This window comes from Sinocyclocheilus anshuiensis, unplaced genomic scaffold (genome assembly GCF_001515605.1).
Source record: "Sinocyclocheilus anshuiensis isolate Anshui unplaced genomic scaffold, SAMN03320099.WGS_v1.1 scaffold385, whole genome shotgun sequence".
Classification (NCBI taxonomy): domain Eukaryota; kingdom Metazoa; phylum Chordata; class Actinopteri; order Cypriniformes; family Cyprinidae; genus Sinocyclocheilus; species Sinocyclocheilus anshuiensis.
In genome coordinates this window covers 474497-492259 of record NW_015539876.1, presented here as the reverse complement: position 1 = coordinate 492259, position 17763 = coordinate 474497, and the positions used below count along the sequence as shown (strand labels likewise).

At 35.9% G+C, this 17763-nt stretch overlaps 1 protein-coding gene and 1 long non-coding RNA gene across 2 annotated transcripts in view; both read left to right on the top strand.

Annotated features, from left to right (window-relative positions):
* LOC107685326 (P protein-like) overlaps positions 1-14546 on the top strand; it is a 41789-nt gene extending 27243 nt beyond the window's left edge. The window contains exons 9-13 of the mRNA XM_016481878.1: positions 5183-5310; positions 6377-6436; positions 8571-8675; positions 12830-12923; positions 14401-14546. Coding sequence (XP_016337364.1) covers positions 5183-5310; positions 6377-6436; positions 8571-8675; positions 12830-12923; positions 14401-14546 — 533 coding nt within the window. The remainder of the gene's footprint in view (positions 1-5182; positions 5311-6376; positions 6437-8570; positions 8676-12829; positions 12924-14400) is intronic.
* A 466-nt stretch (positions 14547-15012) lies between these two features.
* Positions 15013-17763, top strand: part of LOC107685291 (uncharacterized) — a 21440-nt gene continuing 18689 nt past the window's right edge. The window contains exons 1-2 of the long non-coding RNA XR_001633936.1: positions 15013-15101; positions 16579-16672. This is a non-coding gene — a long non-coding RNA (uncharacterized LOC107685291). The remainder of the gene's footprint in view (positions 15102-16578; positions 16673-17763) is intronic.

The following is a 17763-nucleotide window of genomic DNA, read 5'->3' as shown; positions in this document are numbered from 1 at the left end:
CTGCGCAGTAGAGATTTGTTTGGAGCCAGAGTCTGCGCAGTAGTGTCATGAGGTGGAGCCGCGGTATCAAACTCCCGCCCAAACTCCCGCAGACCCAATCAACTATAACGACACGCCCCGTTTTTTATAGCATCAAATTACTAGCTAAAATCAAACTTATCACAAAAACGAACAATTGAACATATATCAGCGTGATAACAACTAGCCTACCTTAAATGACCAAAACCATCTTTCGGAAAATTGTATTGGAAGTGTAATTCATTTTTTTATTTTGACTCAAGTGCCGTTCGTTTACATGGAGAGGGCAGGGTTTATGACCTGTCCTGCAGCCAGCCACCAGGGGGCAATCAAAGAGCCCGCAGCTTCACTTTTCAGGAATGTGAGACACGCCCGGTGACGTCACACAGACAGGCCCTCCCACGATAGTTTGATTGACAGTAGCGTTTCTCATTAAGACCCTAAAGAATCATATCAACTTGTGGAAAATGGGCATCCTATGACCCCTTTAAGGAGAAAATACTCAGCAATGGTGTAGATGAATAGATTGGCACATGGTTTGTCTAAAAGCATATTAAAAACATCACATAGACAAATAAACAACATAAACTACAATTCAACATACACTACTGGGGGACTTTAAAGATGCTCTTTGAAACTTTATCATCATCATCTCTGTTTGAAACATAAAATAGCAGGTTACTTGCAAAATTATTTCTTTACATGGGTTGTGCTTTGCCACTGCTCTGCTGCAGAATGATAAATCTGATGGTTTGAGGTATACTTTTTGTTAATTTTTAACCAAAATCTCTTCTGTAGTGCAACTTTAAAGTATTATTAATTTATTTGAGGGTAAAACTTTTTAAATGAGGAAATGATTACGTTTAAGGTCCACATGCATATTAAATATTACTAATGTAACTCATCTCTTGATATGGTCATTTATTTATGAATAAATAAGTTAAGATCCAGGCATAATTTATCTCCTGGGCAGCACAAAAGCTGTACCACCAAACAATGAATGAGGAAACGGTGGAAGATTAATCAAAGTAGAAAACACACAACAGCTCATTTTTTTTCCAAGAAAATTCTGAGAGCGAGAGAGAGTTCTTTATAAGGAAGGTGCTTGTGGAAACACATTTGCTTTAAAATTAAGAACATGATGAGGTGGTGTTTGTGTCTCACTCAATGGGCCAGAATGCCTGTGTTGTTTTGGGTATGATGAATGAACCTCCCAGGCTGAAGGCCCTCAGTTCCTCCTCCATCTTCCGTTGGATGCCGTGGGGAAACATTGAAGCGAAAAGCAAATCAAAAGTTACTTTTTTGGACTTGTGTTGTGACAAAACTGTCTGGGATTCTTTTCACACCATGCATGGACTACAGTGCTAGAGTGTGTGTATTTGTGCCATCCAAATCAGTGAATATGCTTCACTTCTAAAGAAAAGATGCACAGTATATATAATATACAGTATATATTATATGTAATACTAGTTTACTTATTGAGGTGGCTGACTGTGAGGAATATTTAAGGTATCCAAGTGACGTGAAAGTTGTCAGCCCCCATGTTTTGTTGGACCCAGAAGCCCTTTTATTATCTCAAAAAACATGCTTATTTAAGTATCAAACTGATGCTTCTTGACTTTTTCTAATCTTATGAGAACCAAAACAAACTTTTTAATCACAGTTTTAAAGCATCATTTTCTTTCTCTTGGGTTTTCATTAGATCAGAGCATATTCAAAGACTCTGAAGGGAAAACAGGAGCTTAATTTTGGAAATAAATTACAATTTTTGTAATTATGTTTACATATCCATCTTTGGGGTATCAACCAAAAAAGAGGGGTATAACAGATATTTGAATTATGCTTGTCACTTACATTTTTACAATTCGATTTCAACTTTGTATGTTGCAGTTTCGTCTATAAATTTCCACCAACTCCATTCTGATTGAAACAATTCACATTGTTTTTTAAAATTAATAGACTTCCTGTTACATAACTTTGTCTTCTATCATCTGGCTATTCTGAACACCATTGCCTTTTACCTCATTTACCTTGTTCTTTACCTTGTTTAAACCAGTTTTGTTTAAACTTTATGTTAATGAATTCTCCTCCACAATTACAGTACATCTGTGTCCTCTGTGCAGCTGGTCTCTTCTCTGCCTTCTTCTGTTCTTTTTCTTCCTGTCTTTGGCTCTTCCTCTGTTCGTCCTTCTCATCCCTTATTAAATGATTTCCCACGGGCAGTCTTCAGCACTCACCTGTTTAATAAAATTTAGCTAGAATTGGAAGCATACTGTCACCCCCTCTGCTATGATTTATAGCGTATCGGTTTGTTGCAGCATTTACTGACCAGTGTTGGTCATAATCCCAAAAGTATGTGTGCATGCATGTGTAGTGTTTTGTGCTAAATTTGAGAAGCTTGAATAGTAACTGTTTGACCATTGTCCAGCTTGTTTTAATAGAGGCACTTCACACACTGGCATTGCTGGCTAAAGTCCAAAGCCTCTGGCTGGCTAACAGGAAATAGCCTGCTGAAAGCGGGGTCTTTAGATAATTGCTCAGTAATTTGTTATCCTTCTTTGAGTGGGTTAGATTTTATATAAATCTAACATACCTCATCACAGGCAGGCACAGCACTCAGTTCAGCATGTGTTCGTGCTTGTGCGTGCAGTCTGCGTCACTCATAGCACGTGCCTATGTCATGCGCTATATCGAAAAAAATGTCTATCGTTATCAAAGAGGGTGTACCATCGATAAATATCGATACCGTTTTATCGCCCAGGCCTAGGCCCAAGCACTGGTTATGGCAAATGATTTTGCTTGAGGACCCAGATTTTACTCATTTCATTTGCAAGAATGTGGCCGTTTTTAAGTTGGAACATACTTTTGCTAGCTTTTACCATGTGACTGATGAAATTGTGCCAAAAAATCAACAAAGGAGAATTTTTTACTCTATAAAATTAGTAAGTTTATTGTTTGTATTTAGCATTTATTCCCCAGATCTGCGACCCATTTTCCTTTTAGGATTGTGACACACCATTTCCACTGAACACCATGACAGGATCTGGTTCCTGATTGTCCAGAGGAAGGCTCTGTCTTATTATATGAAAAATAAATGTCATTTCGGCCCCAAAGCTTTTATAATGTGTGGTGTACATGACCGTCTGCTCAACACATGCTGCTTCAAAGACTCACTACTTGTTCCTGCTTTTGACTCAAGGCCAACACACACTCATTTAAGCTAAACCAAACGAACATCATCCACTCTTCCTTTCCCTCTCATATTTGTTTTCTGAGTACACAGAAGATTAATATTCAATAGAAAGATTAATAATGCACAATAAATAAATGCAAAATAACAAGAAATGAAATTTTCCCTTTCACTGCTTTGTTTTGGGAAATGATGACAAACACAGTATTATTTTCAGGAAACATTTTATCTGAATGCTACGATGAATGTCCGCTTAATGGTGCTCCAGTAAAATACAACCTAGAGAAGATAATCAACTACCTGCACTTAAGTTCGTTTCAAACTCTAATTTTACTGCTTGTAAATGTTTCTCCCAGTGTGTAAGCATACATTAACTGGGCTAATGGCTCCTGTTCGTTTGTAGACATTTGCAGTCTCTTTTTTTTTTTTTTAAACCGTCAGCGTCAAACAGTTGCATGTAATACACAGGTCCAGAATAAAGCTTGTTTTTCTGTGTCTATTATAGTAAAGGTCAAAGGCTGAGATGTAACGCATTAGCTGTGCACAGTCCTGATGTCTAAATGGCACACTCATTATGATGGACTTCTACCACCGCATGTGATGGCGTGGTATACCACTGGTCCGCATCCTGCTGTATTATCCATCTCACTTTAGTGACTCATACATTTTGTCCCTGACACGCTGCGTATGTTTTTAATCCCAGAGGCTTCTGGGAAACAGTACGTCATCACCTAATCAGTGGTAAAATTTCTGGCAGTATTTCATGACAGCATGCACAATGTTCAGACCAGCTAATGTCCTTTTATATTTCACCTCCATTCTTGATAGATATTTTAGACTGAGTGGATTAAAATAAACTGTGGCACAGGTTGACTTTTATTTTGCTTATATTGTACAGTGTAAAGGGAACGTTCACATAAAAATTAAGATTCAGCCATCATTTACTTGCCCTCATGTTGTTTCAAACTTGTACGTTTTTCTTTATTCTGTGGAACACAAAAATATATTTCTAAAATGTCTATCTCATATAAATGCTGTTCTTTTGAATTTTCTATTTATCAAATAATCCAGAAAAAAAAGTATCACCCTTTTTCCACAAAAATATTAAGCAGCACTATTGTTTTCAAAATTGATAATTAGAAATGTTTCCTGAGCAGCAAATTGGCATATTAGAATGATTTCTGAAGGATCATGAGACACTGAAGACTAAGTAATGGTGGCTGAAAATGCAGCTTTTCCATGACAGGAATAAATAACATTTAAAATATATTTGAAAACAGTTATTTAAAATCATAATAATATTTCATAATATTACTGTTTTTATTGTGGTTCTGATCAAATAAATGCAGCCTTGGTGAGCATAAGAGACTTCTCAAACATATAAAAAAGCATACAGAATTAATTAATATGATATCCTCTCTCAGGGAAACCAGCACTTTTATGTTCTGTTTATGTTGTATTTGCGATTCCCATCATCTATTTAGACTGAGATACTTGGATCAGTGTCGGACACATCACAGAAGCCTTTAATGAAGGCTTTCCAGTAACTGGCTTATTATTCTTATGCCCTGACAGCCTGTAGTCCATTGTGGCGTTGCAGACTACCTGTGGTGTCGGTATATTGATGTGCAGAGTGATTATGAGTCCGTTTGAGCGGTGGCTGGACTGTGTTTCTAATTGAATGCCGCTGTTTGGTCTCTCTCCCGCTGAATGTTTTTTTGTGTGAGTGGAATACCAGATTTAGGAACACTGTGGTCGGCTGATGAGAAAGTGTTTGTGGTCATGGGAAGGCAAGATAGATAGAGACATAACATATGATTGATGCATTGCATTAACCACCAGTCTGCTGTTTTCCAGGATTCCATTATCTTAAAACCTTTACGTGCAACAACAGGAAATAAAATGTTTGTGTGAACAGTGTTCTTGGTTCTTTTCCAGTGATCTCGGCTTGATATGTACTGTTTTGTCCCTCAGGTTGGATCGCTATCTTGGGGGCTCTGTGGTTACTGGTGCTGGCTGACATTCAGGACTTCGAGATCATACTTCACAGAGTGGAATGGGCCACCCTGTTGTTCTTTGCTGCTCTGTTTGTGCTTATGGAGGTATGGTAATGCTCAACAAACGCCCACATATCCCAATGTTCTGTCATCTATTACATCATAGTAATGGCTAGTCATTGTTTACCAAGATCAGTTTAGCTGGTCACCGGCCCATGTTGTTTTGGATGCTAGTTCGGAGCCTGTCATGCCTCTAACGTGCCCCCTAAAATTAATTTTTTTAAATGCAACCAAAAAATGCAATAATAAAATAAACATTAAAGGGGTCATACGATGCTATTTACATTTTTCCTTTTTTTTTTGGAGTGTTACAAGCTCTTGGTGCATAAAGAAGATCTGTAAAGTTGCAAAGACTAAAGTCTCAAATCCAAAGAGATATTTATAAAAGTTAAGAGTCAACCACGCCTACCTAAAACGGCTCGTTCTAACCTGCCCCCACAAAATAATGTTCTTTTTAGCTGCATCATATGACCCCTTTAAAATTCCCTCAAAATAGGATTTAAATAAAAAAAAGTTAAATGAGATTTTTATTAATTATTGTAAGAAAAAGTGTTCTATTTCTTCTTTCTTATTTTAATCTCTATCTATCTATCCATCTATATATCTATCTATACATTTTTATTATATATCTATATCTATTTTTTATTTACCCCCCCCCACAATATTAATAGTGTATATAATAGGCCATTTTTATGTTTATTTTTATCTATCACATTCATAAATAAAGAAGGAGAAAGAGGGTGACTTGAGATTGGGAGTCGAAGTAAGGAGAAAGTGAGCATGTCAGCAGCAGAAATGCTGGGTTTGCTGTTTGTGTTGGTTTAATCCTTTATTTTGTTAGGAGAACAGTATTCACACAGGGAAGCATACACCTTGGGCCCAGTGGGGAGCTTAAACTGCTCCAAGATAAACTGTTTGCCCTCTATAGCAGAGCCAACATTCACAGTCACTCCATACCAGTGTGTACTGCAAGCGCTGAGACAAAAATAGATGAATTCTGATATTCCACTTCCATTGTTTAAAAGATGGAAAATCAGAACTGTCAGGTTAAATGTCTGTTGTTTTGGTTTCTGGTCTATGGCTTGATTTTTCTCTTTGGTGTATTATTAAGGCCCTAGCCCAGCTGCAGCTCATCGACTACATCGGGGAGCAGACAGCAGTGTTGATAAAAGTGAGTATTTGCTCCAGAAGTATTTGATACTTTAATACTTTGGGGGGATTTCACTAGGAATTTATATTTGCATGGGCTGTCTGTGTTGCTCTGGTGCTCGACTCACTAAAGGTGTTATGTAATCAGCACAAAATCTATCCAAAAAGTGGTATTAAAATATGTATGTGGTATATGATACAGGTATAAGGTATGTGATACGATCACAAGTGGGAAGGCGACACATGCTGTTTACACCTTGATGTAACATGCCTCAGATGTGTCTCCTGTGACCACTCATGATCGGATTTTGAGGGAAAGGTCTGTTTCTGCCTCAGAGTAAAGACAGATTATAAAAATAAAAATAAGAATAAAGACATTGTAAGTCACATTGTAAAACATGATGTTTGAACTGCAAAATATAAAGTTGCAATTATAAGAAACAAAGCTGCATTTGCGAAATATAAGGTCATTGTGAAATAAAAAGTTACTTTCTGATATATAAAATAAAATTTTTAGATATAAAGTTGCAATTACCTTTTTATTTAGATAGTCCTTCACTGTTGTCCAAGGTCTGTATATTATGCAGCAGCTTAACCTACTATGAAGTGCCAACAGTGGGTGGCTGAAAGTAAAAATCCCATTCATTTTAGGATTGATTTTTAACACTTGTACTGTGAGCTACAGTACAAGGTTCTTAATTGACAGTACATGCCCATCAGCCCGCATTATTTCAATGTATTTTTTAAATAATTGTTTTAACAACAGGATTCCTGTTGAGAAACTAAATTACCCAATGATTGTGCAAATCAGAGAATCGCATTAAACCAATTGTGAAAAAGGAATTCTTTATTGCCTGCCCATTTCCCATGAACTACTGCAAATGACATAGAATCTGTATCCCTACTCTCTCAAACTACTTCAGTGCACTTTTAAAAATAAAAGTTCCAAAAGGGGGTTTGGATGCAAGAACCTTTCTGCGAACCGTTCCTAAAAGAACCATTTTTTTTCTTAGTGTGAAGAATATTTCAATAATCAGAAGAACCTTTTTTCACTATAAAGAACATTTGGTCACATTTGGGTTCCATGGGACCATCAATGCAAAGAAAGAATCTTATTAAATATTATTATATAATACAAAATGAACACAAATTATGTCGTTTCTCTATTAGTATTGTCTTTAAGTCAGTAGTTTTATATTTCTCCACTGTTTTTTGATTATGTCTTGCGCAGTGCTTCATGGAGCTGTAGTTAAAGCTGTTAAGTACACTCTTGTACCTTTGTCATTTTGACTAATTTTCAAATACATTTTTGCTTTAAATTAAAATTTATAATGTTGTGATTCACCTCGTTGCTGGTTGATTTGGTTCATGGTTTTTAACTCCTGAACAAAGACTTCAAAAAATCTCTGGGAAAAACCAAGGCTCCTGAAAAAGTGGATGGGTGCTGTTTTACTCTATATCTTCTTTCATACATGGACCATAATTCTAAGAGCTTGCATTACCACACTTAAAACAAAAAAACAATGTAAATCAGCCAAATGAACCTCATTAAATAATGTGGCTGGCTTAAATTATTGTTATCTTTGATCCAATAGTAGGGCTGTGTGGGCCATAAATAGAGAGATTTCCAGAGGTCTGGAAGTGTCCAGCTCTGCCTGGCTGGCGATCACACTCTGATAGACCTGTCAGTTTGTGTTTGCTGTGTGGGCCTTTTACAATCACAGTAATTATTCATGACAGGTGCTGCTGCGGGGCTCTGATGCATTCAATCCAATCAGCAGCACCAGGACCCCCAAAATCTGACCATGTAGATGAACAACCAAAGAGAGAAATAGTGGGGAAATGACTGAAATAAAACCGTGTTCTAATAAACAGCATTCTTACATGCTTATGAAAAAGCTACGGTGCGTTTTCACATACGTTATAGCTGGATTGAAAACAGGCATATGGTGAGAGTGTGTTTTTATGTCTGTTTGTGTACATGTGTTGTTGTGTGTTTCGGTTTATGAAAGCAACAGAGCTTGAAATAATGAATCCAATGTGACTGTGTCATGAACACATTGTCTGCAAACCCTCCCACCTTTGTGTTGGCATCTATGTGCCTGTGTGTGCGTGCGTTTGGTTGTGACATATTTTATTGTTATCTTCTCTCCCAGGCAGTACCAGAGGATGAGCGGTTGGCCATCGCCATCATTTTGGTCATGTGGGTCTCAGCACTGGCCTCCTCTCTTATAGACAACATTCCCTTCACTGCCACTATGGTAAGGAACAGACATACTCCTTCAGGCATTTGCACACAAACACAAAGATATGGTGAAACAAAACTAGCTCTAAATCTCACTCTAGTTTGTCTGACATCTTAGTACAATGGCCTTTTTTAGTACTTGGACTTGAAAGAAGGCCTTTATTTGATAAAAAAAAACTTTTCTATATTTTAAAATGTAATTTATTCCTCTAATACGCTCTAATATCCTCTGATTTGCATATTAGAGGAATACATTTCCTATGTTTATCAATTTTGAAAATAGTTGTGTGGCTTAATATTTATGTGGATACCATGATACATTTTTTCAAGATTTTAATTGTTTTTGTGATGCAATTAAAATTATATTCAATTAAATTATTCATTTAAATAAAATTATTTTTTGTAAAAATAAATTGACATTAATATATAAAAATATATATTATTAGATGCTGAAATTGCTCACCATTTTGTTTAAATTTCACTTTATTTAATCACCTTTTTGATGTTCCCTGCAATAGGCTTAGGCAAAGTCTTTTATACAACAGTTCTGTGAACAAGAAGTTATGTAATGCGTAATATGCAGTCACTTGATCATTATCACAAAATAAGACAAGCTTATCAGGCCTCTGATGTGAGCCAGGAGGGTCTTGGATGATTCTGAAGCAATTTATGTAATGATAATGACTGGAGTCCCTTAACTTGAGGGACTGTCATATCTTGCCTATAGGGAGCCTGAATCGCCGCCAGATTTGAGAGTTCTTTCAATTTAACCCCTGCAAACAAAGTAGAACGTGAAATGTCTCATCACTATTGTAACAATATTTATTGTTTACAAAGTAGAAGACTAGTGATGTTGTATGATTAGAAATATGCTTTTTCAAATAGTTTTAGAATGGCATGTCTCACTGGAGGATACTGCCATCACTGCTTGACATGTCGTGTCAACTACCCACGTTCTGTTGACAAATAGGTGAAAATAGTGCATCTTATCCTCTATAGTCAACCGAAACATGTGAGAATCAGTAGTGAGTGGTGATGTGCTGTCAGAGCAGCACATGAATCATGTGCATCATGAAGGAACACGTGCTGTGAGCTGATATGATGAACATGGCACCAAATGAGCAGAAGGGAAGAATGCAGGGCAGATGAAATAGACAAGTCACTCCAGAAATCACTTAGCATTTCAAAAGACTTTTTTTCATTTCCTCCTTCTCCAGCGTTTTCCACAGGTTTAATTTGATCTGTCTATTTTGTCCTCTTTTCTTACTTTCTTTTGCTTCCTTTCTCACCTTGTGTGTAGTAGGGATGGGCAGAAGGTTAGGGTTAGATAGTTGTTAGGTTAGGCAACTAGTTAGGCAAAGTTGTTAGGTTGTAAGGAACAACTAGCTGAATACTAGTCCAGTAGTCAAAATGACCCCGATTATATATATTTCTTAGGACGTGTTTGCATAAAGATCTCACTGTGTTTGACTAGTCAGTTGTTGGATGACATGTTAGCCACTGGAACCTGCAACTCTTGTCCTATTTTGTCTTATTCTTGCTCACTGTCTGTCTCTTTCATTCGCTCTGTCAAAAAAGGAGAGATAAACAGGGTGAAATGTATTTGAGCTCAGCATATACCTGTGGTGGTAGTGGATCGCATTGATTTTGCTGGCCCCATCACTGTATAAATACAGAAAAAGACTTCTCAGTAGTGCTCTCTCACAATCTGAAGCTGGACTAAAAAGACCATGCCGTTAGACACACACTTCATTAATGTAGAGCACAGAATGGGCCTGTTTCTGACTCTACTAAAAATTAGCATGAATTCAGTTATTTTTAACTTCCCTGTGTGGTCTGAATGCTGGTATGCTGGTCTCCCCACAAGACTTCATAACTAGATTAACCATCATCAAGCATCATTTGGTCCACCAGCTTCATTGGAAAGACCATTTAACTAACCTGAATATACTTTCATGGAAATTCATACTGGTCTGAGCAACAAATTTCTGTGGTTAGACGTTTAAATTGCTTGAAGTATTGACTCTAAATCACACCATGTATAAAGCAATTTTAAATTGGCTTGCCATGTTTAGGTCCACATATCAGGCATAGCGTGTTCGGTTTGAGTATTCTATATATTTTCAAACGTCACACAATCACTGACATCCACATGGAGCACTGAACATCTGATCTGAAGATCAATACAGTGTCTAGAAGCTGTTTACTTCTGTCCCTGCCTGTTCTCATCTGTAAGGGATTATATAGGACATATACATGGCTGCAGTCATGGCCCTGCTCACCATGTTTGTCGATCTCCTTTTGTTTCCATGGCTATTTGTTGGGTGACTTGCCAATGATTGTTCTGTAATTGCAGTAAGTAAACTGGATCAAAGTGCTTGTGGGATTTAATGAAAGTTATTATTGACCGTTCTTAACCTTGATAACCTAAGGTTCTATCTTTGTGGTAAATCTTTAAACCACAATTGATGTTTTATTTTCAGGAGCCCTAAGTGGGGATCCTGAAATTGATCTACAAAAAATCCCAAAAGAATTGCCTGGTGAGAACCAGCATATCTGAATCTGACTGACAACAATGACATTTAAATGGCTGTTTTCCATTTTTCATGAAAATATATTAAAATGTAATTTAGTCCTGTGACCGCAAAGCTGAATTTTCAGCAGCCATTACTCCAATCTTCATTGTCACTTTTTTTGATGAATAAAAAGTTCAAAAGAACTGCATTTATTTAAAATAGACATTTATTTTTAACAAAAAATCTCTACTGTCACTTTTGATCAATTAAATGCTTGCTTGCTGCATCAAAGTGTTAATTTCTTTCAAAAACTAAATTATTGAATCGTAGTTTATGTCAATATATGTTAAATATATTTTCCATTTATTATGATATTTGTTAGGTAAGAATCTATTAAATAAGTGTGATAATAGTTAGTTTTTGCAAAATAAATCCTTTCAAGGTGACCATGGCCATGATTACTTTGTGATTAAAAACACACTTGCTATAGATTATCCCCTAAATATAGTCCTTATGTCTACACCTCCATAAAAGAACAAATGTCCCCATATACTGTAACTTATTACACAGTAGCTGTTCATGTGTAGACAACAAAATGAAAGTTTAATAATATAATAAATATACTAATATTTATGATTGCAGAGTTATGATAACAGAGAGCATGTGTGATATCTGTAAAAATGTTTCCATGCCACCTGTGTCAAGTTAGGATTTTCCACACAGATTAAAAATTTGCTATTTGCGCTCCACTGCAAACATAAAACTGCTATTTTCTTGTCAACACAAGTGTACGGTTGCTTTGGCTCCTGGTGCCCTCCCATCCACGCTGGCGATGCCACAGCTGAATGAGCCGGATGGCAAATGTAGTAGAAAATGTAATCACAGTTGTGCTGTGTAATTTATTCTAGTCGATTGCAGCTGAAGCCGCTGTTAGCTGGGAGGCCAGTGTGTAGCAGACAAGTGGCTACATGCAGAAATCTTCGAGGCAGAAGACATTTTCTGCAAATATGCAATCTTTAAATTATGCTACACTGGTGGGAAGATCGAATGCTTATGTGCCTTGAGAAATGTATGCATGCATATTTGTTGTTGTCGCCACAGGGATCCATTCCCTGCTTCTTACCATTATATTCTCATGCTAAGCACTGATGGCTATAGCCATTGTGGAGTGTTTTTGTCTTGTTTATATCCATGTACATTTCATGCCTGTGCCAAAGCAGTGATGCTTGGATCATACATGCTGTTTCATGAGATTTTCATTTGCTGTTTATTCAAGCTCTGTGTTTGTGCAAAAAGAGAGAAATATGGCAAAGTAATCTAATGTCATCAACTACTGATTTTCTTGTTCTTGACTTGTGGAGCAGAAGAATATGACTCAATCTGCTAATAGGTTGGACGGCTGTCAGAATATTTGAATATAACATTCTCTGTGACCCTGACATCCACAATGTTTGGTTCCTGACAGATGGTTGTTTGTAATAGGCATTGCTTAATTTTTCATTATTCAAATACATTGCCTATGAGAATTATGATCAGGGCATTTTGCATCTATCTATCTATCTATCTATCTATCTGTCTGTCTGTCTGTCTGTCTCTCTCATATACACACTACATATGATATATTTATCTGATGTGTTTTTTTTTTCTTTCACAGATTCCTGTGCTTATAAACCTTAGTCAAGATGCTGATGTCAACCTACCAGTCAAACCTCTAATTTTTGCATTGGCAATGGGAGCTTGCCTTGGAGGTCAGTTACATTTTTGTCTCTCTTATATTATTCAGTATAAGTGTTTTTAAAAAAACATGCCATTACAGCAAACTTGGTTCAAGTGGGTTGATGAACTGCAATGAATACTATGCCTTTAAAAGACATCATTTGTAGCGTTTCATTTGAATTGCAAACCACCTCCTATAGAGGCGAAGAAGTAATTGCTTTGCCTAAATGTATCTGTGATATATAATTAGCAATTCAAACTAGTGATTCAAAAAAGTTTATTTTTATTACATTGTGTCAACCTTAATAAGCTGTAGTTTTTCAATGCCTCTAACTTCTTCCTCACTGGCTTTTAAAGCACCACAGTGAACAACAGATCGCTCTACATTTAGGAATGTAGTGTGCTTACAAGGCCATCTGAAAATGCCTCATTGCCTGTTTGGCTCTAAGGACATGGAGAGAGATGTGGCAGTCCTACTGCCTAATCAAAGGAGATGTGTTAGCTCTAGTATTGATCCATGCAATGCTAAGGCAGGCTTCTGGTTTTGTTGTAACGCTGACATCTTTCAAGATGTGAACATTTCATATGAAGACCATTCTTCTACAAGGCCAAACAACACGCTTTAAGAAATATGTCTCTTAGGAAAAGACAAATTGATGGGTGTAAACTGCATTTAGAATTTTAAATTGTTCAAATTTATAAGGCATTTAGTCGTTAAATTGAAAATGTGATGTTGACGCATCATTTTTTTTTTTTTTTATGTCTCTCTATATATAATTACTGTACAATTGCGTAATTGATATGCAATGATCGTTTCAAACTCCAGATTTTCAAAATTTTAAAAAATATATTTTGATATTTTTATGATGGAATTTCATTGTTTATGACAAATTTAAATCAAAGACAAAATATAAACATATTTTATTTTTCAAAATATAACTTGGATCGCGGGACAGTAAATTGAAGAACACATCTAGATTCTCCAGAGTACATTTTTCTAGACATGCTATTGATGAAGTGATGACCTCTGTCCTTCATCAGAAAGCTATCATGCCTGTGATTTGAGTTGGGACATGCATTTCAAAAGCAGGTACTTCAAAAGAAAACCCTTGCTAAATCACCTCCTGCAATTTAGCACTGAAGGTCATTTCATTGCTGGTACTCTAACAGAAGTGATTGCACACAGTGGAGAACTTTAAATTGCAATCAGTATAACAAAATCTGCTGTGCACATTGACACCAATTCAATTCTAATATTCATTTATAAAGATCCGTGTTTGTACAGTGTTGTATTTGTAGAGGACATATAGTGCTATTTAAACATTTACAAATTCTCAAGTCTCTCTCTCTCTCAAGGCAGACTCGAGTGATTGGATAGAGTATATATGGAAGAATTCACTAGGCAAATTCTTTTTTTCATTAAAAATAAATGAATGTCTATGTTTATTTAGGCTATCAGATTTGTCCAAGATGATCATTCTTTTTTTTCCTTCTCTTTCGATTCAAAAGGAAATGGGACACTGATTGGAGCATCTGCAAATGTGGTGTGTGCTGGGATTGCTGAACAGCATGGCTATGGATTTTCCTTCATGGAGTTCTTCAGGTATTTGTGTTGGGCACAAATTTATTTTTCCACACCTTTTATTACAAAATAGAGACTCTTTTGCGACCAACTGTGTTATGAAATTGAGCTCAAATTCCATGCACATTTTCTGCCGTTTTGGTGTCTTTTCTATAAAAACATTTAAAGAGACATGCTTACTCATGCCAGTATTTTAATGAATTTTTGGTAACACTACAATAAGGTTCCATTTGTTAACATTAGTTAACTACATTACGTAACATGAACTAACAATGAAAGAATCATTTAAAAACATTTATTAATCTTAGTTTATTTTAACATTTACTAATATGCTAACATGAATGGATCAATAAACAGTTGTATTTTTATTAACTAACGTAAACAAAGACTAATAAATACTCTATCTATCTATCTATCTATCTATCTATCTATCTATCTATCTATCTGTCTATCTGTCTGTCTGTCTGTCTGTCTCTCTCATATACACACTACATATGATATATTTATCTGATGTGTTTTTTTTTTCTTTCACAGATTCCTGTGCTTATAAACCTTAGTCAAGATGCTGATGTCAACCTACCAGTCAAACCTCTAATTTTTGCATTGGCAATGGGAGCTTGCCTTGGAGGTCAGTTACATTTTTGTCTCTCTTATATTATTCAGTATAAGTGTTTTTAAAAAAACATGCCATTACAGCAAACTTGGTTCAAGTGGGTTGATGAACTGCAATGAATACTATGCCTTTAAAAGACATCATTTGTAGCGTTTCATTTGAATTGCAAACCACCTCCTATAGAGGCGAAGAAGTAATTGCTTTGCCTAAATGTATCTGTGATATATAATTAGCAATTCAAACTAGTGATTCAAAAAAGTTTATTTTTATTACATTGTGTCAACCTTAATAAGCTGTAGTTTTTCAATGCCTCTAACTTCTTCCTCACTGGCTTTTAAAGCACCACAGTGAACAACAGATCGCTCTACATTTAGGAATGTAGTGTGCTTACAAGGCCATCTGAAAATGCCTCATTGCCTGTTTGGCTCTAAGGACATGGAGAGAGATGTGGCAGTCCTACTGCCTAATCAAAGGAGATGTGTTAGCTCTAGTATTGATCCATGCAATGCTAAGGCAGGCTTCTGGTTTTGTTGTAACGCTGACATCTTTCAAGATGTGAACATTTCATATGAAGACCATTCTTCTACAAGGCCAAACAACACGCTTTAAGAAATATGTCTCTTAGGAAAAGACAAATTGATGGGTGTAAACTGCATTTAGAATTTTAAATTGTTCAAATTTATAAGGCATTTAGTCGTTAAATTGAAAATGTGATGTTGACGCATCATTTTTTTTTTTTTTTATGTCTCTCTATATATAATTACTGTACAATTGCGTAATTGATATGCAATGATCGTTTCAAACTCCAGATTTTCAAAATTTTAAAAAATATATTTTGATATTTTTATGATGGAATTTCATTGTTTATGACAAATTTAAATCAAAGACAAAATATAAACATATTTTATTTTTCAAAATATAACTTGGATCGCGGGACAGTAAATTGAAGAACACATCTAGATTCTCCAGAGTACATTTTTCTAGACATGCTATTGATGAAGTGATGACCTCTGTCCTTCATCAGAAAGCTATCATGCCTGTGATTTGAGTTGGGACATGCATTTCAAAAGCAGGTACTTCAAAAGAAAACCCTTGCTAAATCACCTCCTGCAATTTAGCACTGAAGGTCATTTCATTGCTGGTACTCTAACAGAAGTGATTGCACACAGTGGAGAACTTTAAATTGCAATCAGTATAACAAAATCTGCTGTGCACATTGACACCAATTCAATTCTAATATTCATTTATAAAGATCCGTGTTTGTACAGTGTTGTATTTGTAGAGGACATATAGTGCTATTTAAACATTTACAAATTCTCAAGTCTCTCTCTCTCTCAAGGCAGACTCGAGTGATTGGATAGAGTATATATGGAAGAATTCACTAGGCAAATTCTTTTTTTCATTAAAAATAAATGAATGTCTATGTTTATTTAGGCTATCAGATTTGTCCAAGATGATCATTCTTTTTTTTCCTTCTCTTTCGATTCAAAAGGAAATGGGACACTGATTGGAGCATCTGCAAATGTGGTGTGTGCTGGGATTGCTGAACAGCATGGCTATGGATTTTCCTTCATGGAGTTCTTCAGGTATTTGTGTTGGGCACAAATTTATTTTTCCACACCTTTTATTACAAAATAGAGACTCTTTTGCGACCAACTGTGTTATGAAATTGAGCTCAAATTCCATGCACATTTTCTGCCGTTTTGGTGTCTTTTCTATAAAAACATTTAAAGAGACATGCTTACTCATGCCAGTATTTTAATGAATTTTTGGTAACACTACAATAAGGTTCCATTTGTTAACATTAGTTAACTACATTACGTAACATGAACTAACAATGAAAGAATCATTTAAAAACATTTATTAATCTTAGTTTATTTTAACATTTACTAATATGCTAACATGAATGGATCAATAAACAGTTGTATTTTTATTAACTAACGTAAACAAAGACTAATAAATACTGTAGTCATATGAAATGCTCATTGTTAGTGCTCACTGATAATTGTTCATTTTAGACTTAATTTTAACTACTGTTAAGTAAAGGGACCTTATTGTAAAGTGAATTTTTTTATGCTAGTCTATCATTTTTTTATAGTCTACTATATACTTGATATTTTGTTTAGGTGGTCTCTTCCTAAGTGGGCAGTTCTTTGCCAAAATAAGCTGCGATGAGCACCAGACTCTTTCAGGGAATTTTTTTCCCCCTCTACGTCAAAGCTAGTATTGCTAACAGCAAAATTACCCAAGAGTGCCCTGGTGCAAGAGTCAATCCCCTAGCTTTATGTCCAGATGTTTATAGCCTTTCATGTACTCTCACTCTTCAGGGAAAGCTGTGGCCAGTGGTAGCTTAAGTGACACTTAGGGAGTCTGTTTCAGGGCACACTCTGATACACTTTTTAGCAATCTGCTTCTTCTGGTCATGTTCTCCCTTCTCTTCACATTATAAAATACACCATTTAAATGTGGAGCAATATTGCAATCAAATAGAGAACTGCTTAACCAGCAGTTACAATCAAAATGCCACTCAACTCAAGCTTGTTTAATACATATATGTAAACGTTATGTCATATAATGTCCTGTATGTCTGTCCTCTGTATTTACAGTGGGTACGGAAAGTATTCAGACCCCCTTAAATTTTTCACTCTTTGTTATATTGCAGCCATTTGCTAAAATC